This window comes from Biomphalaria glabrata, chromosome 1 (genome assembly GCF_947242115.1).
Source record: "Biomphalaria glabrata chromosome 1, xgBioGlab47.1, whole genome shotgun sequence".
In the NCBI taxonomy this organism is placed as follows: Eukaryota; Metazoa; Mollusca; class Gastropoda; family Planorbidae; genus Biomphalaria; species Biomphalaria glabrata.
This window is the reverse complement of record NC_074711.1, coordinates 72,698,197-72,712,758: the sequence shown is the minus strand read 5'-3', so window position 1 is coordinate 72,712,758 and position 14,562 is coordinate 72,698,197. Positions and strand designations below refer to the sequence as shown.

Here is a 14,562-nt window from a genome sequence, read left to right as displayed (position 1 = left end):
TTTATTAAAAGGAATCGCTGATCAATACTTCCATATTCAGTCGGCACCTCACGATTCAGTACACCGGATACACACAGAAAGTTTGCTATTTATCATTTATGGATTGGCCTTTATATATACAAAATCTCCAATAAAATGTAAATCAGAAACACAAAACAGTGAAAACACTATACAAAAACAAATCGACCAAAGATTCTTATTTTTCCCTACAGAGCCAATAGATTTGACCTGTGAGTAACATAGTGTGCTTGCACGACTAACCAACAGGACTTTGCAATGCCTGCTCACGAAATCATAAACTCTAATCATCATGGCACCCTTTTTTACAAAGCTTATATCAATTCACTATGTCTGCCTGTCTGGCCAAAAGCTTATACACGTTTTTTCTTCGACACCAATCTCGGATCATGCTGAAATTTTGCACAATGACAATCTTTTACCTGACAACACAAGAATACAAAAAAAAATATTTTTTTAAAAATATTAACCGATTAGTTACTTAAACTAATAATAATAAATTACTTTGTTTGGTATCTCAAACAAAGGGAAACAAAAAGTACTTGACTGAAGTGATGGTATAAGCTTATATTAGGCTGCCGTCTGAGGCTTAGTGAAATGAATAGAAACAATAGATAGCTATACAATCTTCCATGTTCAAATACTCTTCGCTAGCAGAGTGGTTAATTTTTACCACGTTGGCAAAGCAGACATACACAAGGACAGACAGACAGAGTGATTTGATATAAGCTTTGTAAAAACAAGCAAGAGACCGTGGAGAGTGGCGTGTTTTTACTGAGGCCTTATAATTCCACGAGGAACGCAAAGGAAAGAAGATGCGGAGTTATTCCCCTAAGATTTTTTATTTTTTTTAAAAAAAAAAGGATTTTTACATATTTTGTTTGTTTTAATTTCAGAATGTAGCTCCAGGTCTTATGAAGTCGTAGGCTACCGCATTGGCCACGGAAAATACTGTATTCGTCATAATTCTTCGGACTCGAAGACAATTAGCCTAAGCCTTATTATTATTATGATTATTATTATTCTCTTATAAATCACAGACGTTCCTTCAAAACCCCTACCTGTGTATCCATATTATATGTTGTTAATCTAATCGTGCTTATTATTAAGAGACTTAGCCTACTTTGCTAAGTCATCTTATCTTATATAGGCCTAATACAGACGTTACTTCAAAAAAGAAGATGATTACTTCCTACGCGTCATGCATTTAGTCATGCATATTAACCAATGACTTAAATTCTGCCAAGTCACTGGTTTTACTGGCTAGCTCAGGCAACCCATTCCATGCTCTAATAGCACTAGGGAAGAATTAGTCCCAGCATATGGAATAAGAAATGAAAAATAAATTGAACGCCTTTCTTGTCAACATGTTGTACCCCCTCCAACCCATCTTCCCACCCACCAGGAAGCGTGCCCCTAGGTGGAGATACATAGTTAAGTGCAAGGTGAACCTCACCAATGCTCGGAAACATGATTTTCACAACATTGTAAATTTGAGGTTTCGCTAAATTAAAATGGCAACTGAAGATGTTGTACCGCATGTTCAAGCTAAATTTTTTACAAGACAAGAACAGTAACTATTAATTTAAACTAGATCTTTAAACACACACTTACTGCAAGATATCTAGAATTGCTATTAATAAGATATAGATCTAGAGTCTAGTCTAGAATCCTCTTTAATGAAGTTTTAGTCAGGACTGTTTTGTAAAAATGTTTTGTTGTTTGTAAAATGTTTTACATGTTTCGGATGTTCTTTCAGAGTTGAAGATAGTTTACTTCCTAGTCCAAACCTCCCGCAGGACGACGGGGGATGGGTGCGGACAGGGTTTGAACCCTCGACCGTCGATAAATCCGAACGACAGTCCAGCGCTCAAACCGCACGACCAGGCAGCCATCTAGTCACTAGCCCTAGGCTAGCAGCTTAGCAGACTGAGACTTCTGAGAGTGAGAGTCAGACAATTGAAATTGACTACAGTAACTTACGTTTATTGAACAAGTTAAAGGGAAACTCCGATGGTTTTGACAATTTTTTATATAATATGTGTTTTGATTTACAGATAATGAATATATTCTTCTTTTTTTTTATTTGCAATAATAACTTAGTCTTAGACTTAGTAATTGATGTTTTTCCGACGTAATTTTCCTGCGCATCCAAAACAGTCAGACTTTCACCGGGTTTCTATGTGACATCACAAAGGTGTTTTAATCTATTGGCTTATTGTATAACAGGAGACTATACAGCAAAGTTTACATTCTCATAAAAGAAATACATTTTATACATCTTTGTCTATGCAGTTAGATCTAGGATCTTGTAAGCAAAGAAAAAAATGCGTGTTAAAGTAGATTTACATGCTTGACTAACCACGGCAGTGTGTATTTTCTCGCCAGACCACTCAACACACAACAAACACTATCGCTTGGTTTTCTTGTCATGACCGATTACACGTAGTCTCGACTAGCCTTACATTGACCAGCTTGTTCGAATCATTCAGACACACAATCTAGATCTATTTACTTCTTGGGATAGGGAGAGGCTTAGATGAAAATGTTACTTTTTTTTCTCGAGTTATTCTAATGCTTTTGGATCTATCTATACATGTTTATATATATAACTGTATCATAGCTCTGGACTAGGCTGTCACTAAGCCTAACAGCCTAACAGCTACTGTAAGATTGAAGCGATACGATTGGTTAAATCAAGTTTCTCTTTCAGTATTGTTGAGGGAAGTGACGCATGAAATAACTTAAAACAGAATCTCAAGGAATCCTGTTTTTTTTTTAGATGTCAAGAATTTACTGACTAATTTATTAAATATAAAATTTTCTAAGCATTTAAATAAAAAATGCTATAATGTTTACTATTACAACTTTTTACGCAGAATTTAAATATGTCATAACTCAAATTTGAAAAACTATCAGAGTTTCCCTTTAAGCTCAGTCGCCGACATTTTTTATGTTTGAATTTGTGTATCTCCGTAAAAATTAGACCTAGAAAAAACTGCTTGTATCTATGAACTCCTCATCCATTTTTCTTAAAAAGTAGACATGTTTTATTCTATTACTACTCAAAGTTAAACTTATATTTGATGTTAAAGTGGGTCAGGTCAATGATTTCAAAAGCTTAAATTATCGAACACTGTTTTACCTTTATCTTATCTTATCGAACATATTAAGAACTTATCACTTATCGAACACACAAGAAGTATGGTGTTTTAAAAGTGTTATAATCTAAAAATTTTGTGAAAAGTATGGTGTTTCAAAAGTGTTATAATCTATATTTGTTTTTATTTACATCATTTTCTTTTTACGCCATGTCAAGACAGACAGATTTTAGTCATTTTCACATGGTCCTAATCGAAGGAATCTATCACTGATCAGCTCAGCTTAGAAACTGGCTGTGCTAAGCCCAGTAATGCATTACTGACACATTACCATACCAGTACTTATTTAGGTCTAAAGCTATTTTGAGATATAAGGCCATTAATAAATCCATATATATTATTTATTTGAGGGAGAGCCTAATAAGCTTTGGTAGCCAATAGATAATCCCGCCCTCCCCAAGTCATTGCAGGACACAACAGTTTACTTGGTTGACCTAAAAACAAAACATACGGTACGTGGCCCTACGTAACTAGCTGCCGATCTAGCACGCTCAGTGTATGTAACAGCCCAAAAGTCAGTGCTAGATATTTTTTGATCTGGTCTGGGAAGGGGGGTGGGGGGGGCTGAACAGCTATGGTAGCTTGTGAGCTGTGTTACCTATAGATGTAGATAGATCCGCCCTCCCTAAACCACCTGGTTGACCAAAAAAACCCACCATATTTTAGAGCACGCTTAGTATTTGTCACACACACACAAACAACATATCTATATATCTATCACGCCTAGTGTTTGTGACCTAATTAGCAGCTTGACTGTAGGTACTCGACTGATGGCTCCTTCCCCTTTCCCCTCAACATTGTTCTTACTACAACTTGAACAATGTTTTGGGGCTGTGTTGGTGGCCTGGTTTACACCTGTGTGTTGGGCTATCACTGACCTTTTTTTTTTTTTGTTGTGTGTTAGTCTGGTGGCTGCGTTTGAATTGAGTCTTGAAATTTATGTTGTTACTTTGCACTGAAAAAGTGTGAATGTTGGAGAGTGGAATTGCGTAAGAAGAAAGCGCGGATAAGGGGTTGTAGGCAGAATAAGAGAGTGGTTAAATGTGTTATTGTTATTGAGTATTTGTGATGTTTCAAAGGAGTGTCCTTGTAGCTCATTATGAGCTTTATCAATCTTTATGGTAATATATATATATATATATATATATATATATATAATTTCATAGACCCTGCGCCACACGTCTAGATCGAGAAGCACAACTGACTATGTATTTGAGGCTGGCGTCACATTTTAATGGTCGATCAATTATTGATGATCTCTTGATACAGTGTCTTGACTGTTTCTCTCCCCCCCCCCCCCTTTTTTTTTTACCTACCAAAGACATTTTTATTTCAAAATACCATATCTACATTCTATACCTCCCCCTTAGCATTTTCGTTTTTTTAATATCTCTTCACATCAAGCACATGCGCTAGGTATTTGTTTATAACACATAATTCAGAAGTTAATAGAATGGGGCATCTGAAAAAAAAAACACAATTGGATATATTCTATATTCATCGTTCCTGTGTCATCACAACTATGATAATAGCATCAAACTATATGTGTCATAAAATCAAGCTTTTAAAATGGGTACGATTAGTGCATATCGATGTAAATCTATTTACTTAGAAAAATATAGCACATTTACGGTAAACCACAATTAGCTGATACAAATTGTAACACATGAGTAATTTATATATGAACTTTGCATTACATTATTTAAAAAATAACAATTAAAAAATATATAATTTAAATATTTTGTCTTCTTTGGGTTATATCCCTTTGATCTTTATTTTTAATATTAAAATGGTGTTTGATATCCTACGAAGCTTAGATTGCTTATATAAAAACTGCTACTATCGAACACCCCCTATTTAAACCTCAATTTTCATGTTTGGGTAGCAAAGGACACTTTAATCAAATAGTTGCAAATTATTTCTCAGCCTAATTAGAAGCATATTATATAGGTTTTGTTTAGCTGAAGCATCATTGGCATTAAAAAATACCCTTACTCACTTCACTCTTCCCAAGAGGTCAAAAAAAGTGAAATTTTTATACCAGTATTACCAATGTACTTTGAATATAAGTAAAACAATTATCCTCGGGTGAAAATGAAACTAAATATAACTTAACTATAAAGAAATGGACGATGCACAATATGAATGGACTAGTTTCTTCATAAACATCGAAATAAAGGAGAATTTTAAAAAAATACAATGGGGTGTTCGATAAGTACCTTAAAACGAAGGTGTTCGATAGATGTAAGTTACTCTAGATCTAGGTCCACAGATTATCAAATAATTAATAAATAATTATAATAATAATTAATATATCTATTATCTAATCAGTTCTAATCATTCATAATGAATGATAATGTGATAATAGAGTCTAGATCTATTATCTAGTAAGTCTAGTTATCTGCTGAACCTACTACTGCCTACTAGATGCACCATGATCGACCTGTGTCCGCGTTCACTTCCCAAATATCTTGAACTTGGACTTGAAGTCAAATTTATATTTATTTGATTATATTATTATATGATTATTATGATTATAATTTATATTATTATAATTATAAATATTATTGTACATAAATTTACAGGCCATCATGGCATCACCTTTTATGCTATTTTAACTAGATTTAGTATATACATCAGTTTGCTATCATTTATTTATGTCTAAACTAGGCTAAATATTTAGAATAAATTAGATTTTATTAGATCATCAACAATCTAGATTATAAATGATAATTTATAGTTTATAGGCTTAATTACATGCTAATTAGCAAAATGTAATGACTGTCCTACTCCTATCCCACTCCTTGTCCTTACACAACAGATATTCAATACCAGACAATCCTTACTCCATACCTGCATCAATCACAGCCAAGGAATTGAATAACATTATTTACAGTGTACTAAATGAAGGTGAGTAATTTAAAAACAAAATTGATAAATAGAAAAAATGAGCTTTCAGTTAATGTGGATACAGTATTTTTATTTGTGGATATTATACAAATATGAGGAGAGTTTTTAGCTTTTATTTTTTAACAATAAGTATTAAAAATTATGTCTACTAATGTCAATTTTTTTGTTTCTTTTTATTTTTTGCTTTTTCTAGGAAAAACAGCTAATAGTTTTATTGAATTTGATTTTCTTATCCATGGAGAATTTCTACGGACATCACTTGAAACTCATCTTGAAGAAAAAAATGTATCTTCTGTATGTTGGATATTTTGGCATTTATTTTCAAACGTTTCTGTAAAAGCTTATATACATAAAACATCAAGTTATATTTTTTTTACAAATACATTATACATGTATATAACTAGTTTATATAACCAGTAAAAATAAATATTTTATAATAAGCCATAGTTTTTTGTTGAATAATATATTTACTCAGGGATCTTAATTTCACTTAGCAGTTATTTATTGCAGTTTTGTGTAACCTTTTCTCCAGGAAGCTGTTATTGAGATTGAATATGTAGAGCGACAGGCAGCCCCCAGACCAGAAACTTCTCTAGCACATGATGACTGGGTTAGCTGTGTCAGAGGAAGCAATAGCTTGTAAGTGGTGTTAGTGGTTATTCTGGCAACTTTGGTGTAAAATTCATAGGTACACTAGGTTGATAACATTTCATCACAGACTGCAGAAAATGTGCATTTACAACACTCATTGTTTAGATCCCAAGCACTATCTAATGCGAAATTATCCAGTTTTTTTCTTAAGAAGTTGTTTTAAAATCAATAAATCATAAAAGTCATAGATTTTTAATACATTTTTTTTTATATATTAGTTACTGGATAATCAGTTACTTAGCTGGTGCAGTGGCTGAGTAGTAAAGCGATCAGATTCTGGACTGGGGGTCCCGGGTTCAAATCCTGATTGGATTTTTAATTTCAGGATCTTTAGGGTTCCGTGAGTTCACACAGCTCTAATTGGTCCCTGACATTAGTTGGGGAAAAGTAAAGGCGGTCGGTCTTTGTGCTGACCACATGACACCCTCGTTAACTGTGCGCCACAGAAACAGGTGACCTTTACATCATCAGCCCTATAGATCACAAGGTTTGAAAGGGGAACACTTTTTAACCAGTTACTTATGTATTACTTGGATTTTATTTACACACTCATGTCCTTAAATATACAGATATTATACATGCATTTTTTTAATCTTAAATATGTATTTTATTTTGTACTAAAAAAAAACTCCTTGTCGAACATAATCTTCTCTTTGTTTAGGATTCTATGTGGTTGCTATGATAATACTTTAAAGCTTTGGTCACGTGATGGGAAATGTTTAACCACTATTTCAGGCCACTTAGCACCAGTCAAATGTGTTGAATGGATTCCCTCAAATGGTAAGATGGTTATAACATTTTTTAAATTAAAAAAAAACATATAAAGATTTTTAAAAAAATTATTGAATGGTACAGTAATCTCCAACTCATACAATTTTTCATATTTTTATTTGAGAGGAATATTTTGAAGTTAGTGATTCTACCCTGCATGTTAATAAAATTGTATGATAAAGATGGTCATTATTCAGATTTTCAGTTCAATAAACTATCAATATGGTTTTAAAATAGTAAGATGTTGACTAATTTTACAATAAAATTGTTTCATTTCATAATAAATGTTTTTTGGTGTTGAAATAAAGTAATCTTTAAAAAGTTAAAAAAAAAAATAAAATTTGTACGTGAGAATTCTCACTTGACAGACCCTTTTAGTACTGGTCAATTTTTTCTTTACTGTTGATTTTTCTTAATCTCTAGATTTTCTTCTTTAATGTTGATTTTAAAAGTTATACATCGTGCTTCAAGGGGAGAATAGAACTAATATGAAAATATAGTAATAGTAATTAAATTGTCTTACAGGAGGTTCCACTGCTGATCGTATGTTTATTAGTGGGTCCCAAGATCAAACATTGTTAGTTTGGTGCTGGAAAGAAAGTCAGAAAGCTGTAGATTGTCTATATGCCTGCAAAGGTCATGCTGGAAGTGTTGACTGTGCAGCTGTAAATACAGATGGTGCAAGGGTAAGACTAGTTTTTTTTGTCTTTGATAGCTTTTGAGACTCTAAAGAAAGATGGAGCAAGTAAAGTTCTCCACTTTGTTTAGCCATCTGTTAACTTGTTATTTTATGGTTATCACAAGGGTTAATTACCATTACTAATTCCAGCCAAGGCCATTTTGTACTTGGTAAATTTGATAATTTATAAAATCCAAAGAAAACAGATCATGATGTACAAAAAAAATTGTATAAATCAATTAGATTTGTTCATAACATTTTTAAATAAGCTAGAGTGGTGAGTAGCAAGAGAGCTGAGAAAATCAGAAGTAAATACATTTTTAAAATTTTGGCCTTAATTATATTTTTTGTAATTTAGTAGCCACCTCTACCTCTCCCAAAATTAATTTTTCAAAGATCAGGATCCAGGTTTGTTAGTTTACTCCTAAAATAACTTACCCTTAAACATACTCCATCATTACCTAAAACTTTTAAAAATCTTTCTTGTTTTCATTGTTTCCATTTCTGTTAACTCTGATAAATAAAATCTTTGTTCTGAGTTGTTTAACATTTCCTTTTGTAAGTAGAAATCAGTATTTAGAAATTATTATTACCCATTAGAAAATCTCACTTGTATACAGAAAATGTGATGCTTAAATATAAGAAGTTTTTAAATACATGCACAAATTTGCCCTTATGAAGAAATTTTAGAGTAAATATAAGTTTACAAAATTACTACAACAATGTTTTTAACAATTATTGTATTTTTTAGATTGTAACAGGATCTTGGGATAAAATGGTGAAGCTTTGGTCCTTGGGTGAGTTTGTTATGTTATGAATATTAAACTTAACATGATTATCCATTATAAGTTTGTTTAAAAAAAAATAATTTTGAGTGGCATTACCTATAAGAAAGTTAATAATTTCCAATTTTAGAACCCCTGTGACATGAAGTGACACTCAGTCACCTATTTTAATATTCTGTGCTGGTAAGCACGAGAATAAGTTTAGGGACTCTAAAATAAGGGTCAATGTTAATCAGTTAGTGAAGAACTCCAGCAGAGAGTGGCTGTAATATAATTTTATCTGTCTGTAATATGTACGGTGACAAATTTGAGCAAGTGTTAACTTGAAAGATTTCTTCGGACTTATATTGTGAATATTTCATTGATATGATTACTTTGTCTACATGGCATGAGAAGCCAGTATTTATTGTATTATATTTGGTGAAGGCTGAAGTCGCCAATATCTTTTGTGATCTATATTTTATATGTAATAAAATTCTTGTCTGCTACAAGAGCGTTTATTAATAATTCGGAATGTTTGTGGTTGGAGAGTTCAGTACGTTAGTGTTCTCACGCACCTGGAAATCTAGTGCGTATGAGAAAGTATTTAATTAAAGAACATTACAGCAATACCAGAAGAGGTATCTACAACACTCAGAGACATTCGGGTCATCACGCCTACAACTAGAACAGGCAGTGACAATATCACATTGAAATGCATTCATTCTTTTGCAAAAGATGAATTGTTCTCTTAAAGTCTAATGAAGCAGCATTGTTAAAACTGCTAAAACTGTGTTACTTAATATACAAAATTATAAAATTTAGGAAATTGAACAATTTTATTGCAAAGAAATCCCCTTTTATTTTGTATGAATTTTTTTTTGGCATTCATATTAATATATACCACATTTGAATATTAAATTATTTCTAATTTCATTATTAAAAGATTAAAACATTTTTGACGAAGTTAATATACTCTTTTTTTTTTTCCTCCAAAAGTTGATGGGTTAACAGTGGAGGAGGAAGAAGGAGAGAGAACAAAGAAAAAGTTGAAGAGCTCGGGTAAAAGTGTTTCCACTAGAGTACCATTAGTGACACTGTCTGGCCACAAGGAAGCTGTTTCTTCTGTGACATGGCTTGATGGATCTACTATTTGCACATCTTCCTGGGACCATACGCTACGTGTATGGGATATGACACGCTCAGAGCAAACACAGATTGTGGTAAGAAACACCGCTGAGACTCTAAAAATGATAAATGTAAAGTATATTTTATAAATATAGTGACACAGAAAGCCAGGTTTTTTACAAGTCTCATTTAATCTTTTCCAGGAAGGGTCTAAAGCATTTTTCTCTATTGCCTACTCACCATTATCAAAACTTATATTGTCTGCATCAGCTGATAAACATGTCCGATTACATGATCTTCGTACTAAAGGTATGCTTTGTTTTTGTTACAATTCCTCTTATCAGCTTGCAAATTCATGGGTGGAACCTAGAAATGTAACAGTTGATTTATATTTTTGGGAAAAGAATTACTAGCTAATTGACCACAGTAGGAAAACTCAAGTCTGACAGTTAAAACATTTCAAATAATAGATTCTACAATTAAATTTGGTCTAGACAATCTTTCATTAGTTATTAATAGCAAAATAATCACCCTTACAACGTTTAGTCAGCTGAATACTGGAGGATTTTTTTTTTGTTACTTTGTTGTTGTTTTTTTTTTTGTTTTCTATCATCACACCTCAAACTAGACCACCAACCAGCATCCTTCAGTTGTCTCAGTTCTGGGCTAGTTTCTCCAACTGTCCCAAATCTTGTCCATCTGCTTTCAAATCACTGCACAATCTATTCCTGGGTCGTCCCCTCTTCCTTTTTCTTTGGAGGTTTCAGGTACGGTAATGGCTTGTCTTGTGATTTTGGATGCAGGCTTGTGAAAAGTGTCTCTGAAGAATATCTACTTAAAATGGGCTGCTGCTATGTTCTTTACCACAATTCCTCATTTGAGATCTTGTTTAGCCATTGGTTCATAAGAATCATCCTGAGGCAGATATTGAATACCTGAATTTTCTCATGGTGGTGATGGTGGTTCTCTAGGTCTCTATTACATAAAGTAGTATTGGCTTAAAATTGTTTGTTGATTTGCTTGAGTATTTTTCCTTCTTTGTCCGTATTGAGAAAAGTGGTTCTTTCAAAGTCAGTTATGCCAAGTTGCTGAAAATTTGAATAAAACATTGAAATTTTCTGTCTGCCGTATGCTTTTTTTGCTTGTGGCATTAATTGAACTTTTCAACATTCTGCTTTTGATACATTTTTAGCATCACTTTGTATGTGTATGCATGGTGTAAAGTATGTGTAACATCATGTATAGATACTATTGTCTTAATCTGGGTGGGTGTGCCAAGTAAGTGATAAAGAATGGCTCACGAAAACGTCTCCCCCCCCCCCTTCCCCTCTCTCTCTTATAGTCATGCACACGCCAGACAATATGCTCTGTGTTGTGATTACTATCTCTTACTGTATCATTATTTTCCAATTTTAAATGATTTTGTCCAAATCCGTTGAGGAAAATATACAAATTTCTGACTATTGAAATGAAAAGAGCACTGCTGCAGGATTGTGACATAAAACGCTGCCCAAGAAATCTGTTGCAGTATTCCAATGTACACTGTCAACTTGAAAAATCAAGAGCGAAAACATATAAAAAGAAGTACACTCATAGTTGAGGAATTCTCTAACAAGGGAAGTAGCTATAAACACCTGTGACAAATATTTTGAGGTGGGATGATAGAAAACAAAAAAAAAACACAAAAAAAATCCTCCAGTATTCAGATGACTAAACTTTGTAAGGGGGTTTATTTTGCTATTTAAAACTAACGATAAAGATTGTCTAGACCAAATTTAATTGTAGTAATGTCACATAGCTTATGTTGTCTTTTTGCAGACACATGGCATTTTCATTGTGATCTGTTCCATTTTTCTAATGCATTTAGATTTCATAAGGATATTTTTTATTACCGGCATGACTGGATTATGAGCCCTTACAGCCTTTACTTCGGGTAAGGTTTCTGGCCTTTATGATCCCTCCACTTCATGCTAGGCACCAGGTGTTGATTTTGATTTTATTTACCCACTTAATCTGGAGATAAAGTACATGCACAAATAATTAAACACAAGACATGCAAATTTGTTTATTAATGCTCTATTCTAATTTGATCTTGTAGATGTAAAGTTAAATTGGGATGTTATTAAAACTAATGTTTTTGAAATAAAAACACTGTTTTAAATTTTATATTTTGTTTGAAATGCGTGGAAATGTAATACAAAATTACAGTTAAATATACTAAATTAACATGGGAATGACCCAAATGTAATAAGCTTTTAGAAGTGTGTAATATCTGACAAAGTTATCCTGTCCTGGAAAACTAAAATGGTGGTTACCTTGATCTCAATGTGATGTCTGCAGTATTTATCCTAGGCTTTGGATTAATAAAATATGTCAGTATCTACAGTTAATAGGACTGTCTCATAGTTTAAAATTAGTTTTATATTTACATTATATTTAGTTTTATATATAAATCTTGTGGATGTAATTTATGGTAATTAAGACTTACTCTTGCTCACTGAATCATGTTTGGTATTTGTAACAACAAGTTTGAATAAATGTGAATTCCAAATAATTCCAATGTCTAGAAATGAAGAGCACCTACACATCCCATACTGGTTTGGTATCAAGTGTTGACTGGTCTAAGGTCAATGAACATCTTTTTATTTCTGGTTCCCATGATATGCTGATGAAACTTTGGGATACAAGAAGGTATTTATAATAGTTTTAATACATAATAAGTTAGCAAAATTTTTATATAAAAATGTATATTTTTAGTCACTTTTTTACATGTCAATAATTTTTCCTTTTTTTTTCAACAAAGCCCAAAGGCTCCATTATATAATCTCATTGGCCAAGATGACAAAATTCTAGCTGTTGATTGGTCCATTCCTGAATTGATGTTATCTGGAGGAGCAGACAACCAACTAAAAATATTTAATTATGAGCTGAGAAAAAAAATGAAATAAATCTATATTTAAAAATGTATGTCTTTCAATTATTTTTTTTTGCTCCATATGTAATAAAGTGTCAAAGAAAACTAGGAACATTTGTAAATATATATCCCCTTTTTAGAAATCAATACACAACTATTGTTAAGAAGATGTGCAGATTGTGTATAATCATTATATACAAAGTATTCATGAATGCTCTTTACACATCAGTAATATCTCATTAGGATTGACAGCTTGACCTTCAAAAATGTAAAACAAATCAGTGACTATCACTGTGATAGGTACATTTAGATGTTTCATTTTGTTTTTCATTGTTTCTAGAACTAAAACCTAATTTCAATTAATCATGCAAAATCACATTCTGCAAAGCAGTAAATGGCACAGCTTTGCTAGAACCCCTCATTAAGATTCCATGAGATTTCTTTGCCCATTAAATCACTGAATTGGTCTGTGATATGAAATATAAATAAACACCAACCACAGGAGGTACTGCCTCTTAAAAGGAAACTTTTAGTGGTTCAGTTGCTTTTGTAGCTGTCCCCGAAAGTGGAATAGACACTATTAGCTATGTGTGGTCTGTCCATCTGTCCCGTTTTGATCTCGTAAACTTAAAAAGATATTGAAAATCTGACATCATATTTTAGACCATTTAAAGTTCTGATGCAACTGCTACTTTTTTCTTTTCTGAATTTAATTTTTAAAATCAACTATGCGAGCAGTTTTTTCATAAACATACACCATTTTTACAACTATTCACTATTAATAGTAACAAATACTGGAGGTTATTTAGTAAGGGAGATGACTATTTACCATATTTTTAACACATTTATGTAAATGGTTTTAGATTTTTCGTCAAAAAATTATTTTTTGTTTGTATTGCTAAGTTAAGTATGTTCTGCCATACTAACTACAATTACAAAAAAAAAGTGCTTACTTTTATTTTTAAAGAGAAAAAATGTAATTAGTATACATATAAATGGAATATAATTTAAAACAGCAATTAATAAGTTTTTCATATTATAGCCTGAACTGTAGTACAGGATAGAGAACATAGAACTAAAAAAAGGGAGAATCTATTTATTTATTTATGGAAATTTAATTTTTTTAGGCTTTGAATAAAAGATTGACCCTTTACAAAACAATTAGATAATCATTATAATTTTTTATGACATCAGTTAGGCCATATTCACATTGAACTTCTTCACTTTCACCTATCCCGTAGTCTCCTGAACTGTTGGGGCACCACACAAGACCTGTCAACCTTCTTTCTCCATTCTTCTCTTTCATTTGCCTATGATTGAATTTTTTTCTGACATTCTTTCTGAAAATATTGAAACCTGCCTGGGTGAACCACTTTGGGGCTGATTTTGAGTTTGTGTTTCCACACAAACTGTCTTTGTAACCTTGATTTTTATTGAGTTTTTCAATTTTTTATTTGGTTCAAATTTTTCTGTCAATGGTATTTTAAAAACATGATCATTTTATCAATTACTAAATAGAAATAAAACTAAGAAAGATTTCACTGTTTTCAAATTGCTGGGAAAAAA

The 14,562-nt window shown here is 32.3% G+C and overlaps 1 protein-coding gene across 1 annotated transcript; it reads left to right on the top strand.

The window, feature by feature from the left end:
• Positions 1-1,433: 1,433 nt before the first annotated feature.
• On the top strand, positions 1,434-13,045 carry LOC106071948 (ribosome biogenesis protein WDR12 homolog). Its single transcript, XM_056013047.1, has 11 exons — positions 1,434-1,591; positions 6,001-6,089; positions 6,283-6,383; positions 6,622-6,728; positions 7,402-7,520; positions 8,037-8,197; positions 8,942-8,987; positions 9,954-10,177; positions 10,286-10,391; positions 12,650-12,773; positions 12,886-13,045. Exons 1-11 carry the CDS (start codon positions 1,533-1,535, stop codon positions 13,028-13,030), a joined length of 1,281 nt encoding a protein of 426 aa, XP_055869022.1. The 5' UTR covers positions 1,434-1,532; the 3' UTR covers positions 13,031-13,045.
• The last annotated feature ends 1,517 nt before the right edge of the window (positions 13,046-14,562 follow it).

Excerpts from the sequence above, each read along its gene's own strand:
- LOC106071948 (XM_056013047.1), top strand. The coding sequence starts at position 1,533 with ATGGCAACTGAAGATGTTGTACCGCATGTTCAAGCTAAATTTTTTACA. Across the intron at positions 6,384-6,621 it reads AAGAAAAAAATGTATCTTCT|GAAGCTGTTATTGAGATTGA; the intron begins GTATGTTGGATA and ends CCTTTTCTCCAG. Across the intron at positions 12,774-12,885 it reads AAACTTTGGGATACAAGAAG|CCCAAAGGCTCCATTATATA; the intron begins GTATTTATAATA and ends TTTTCAACAAAG.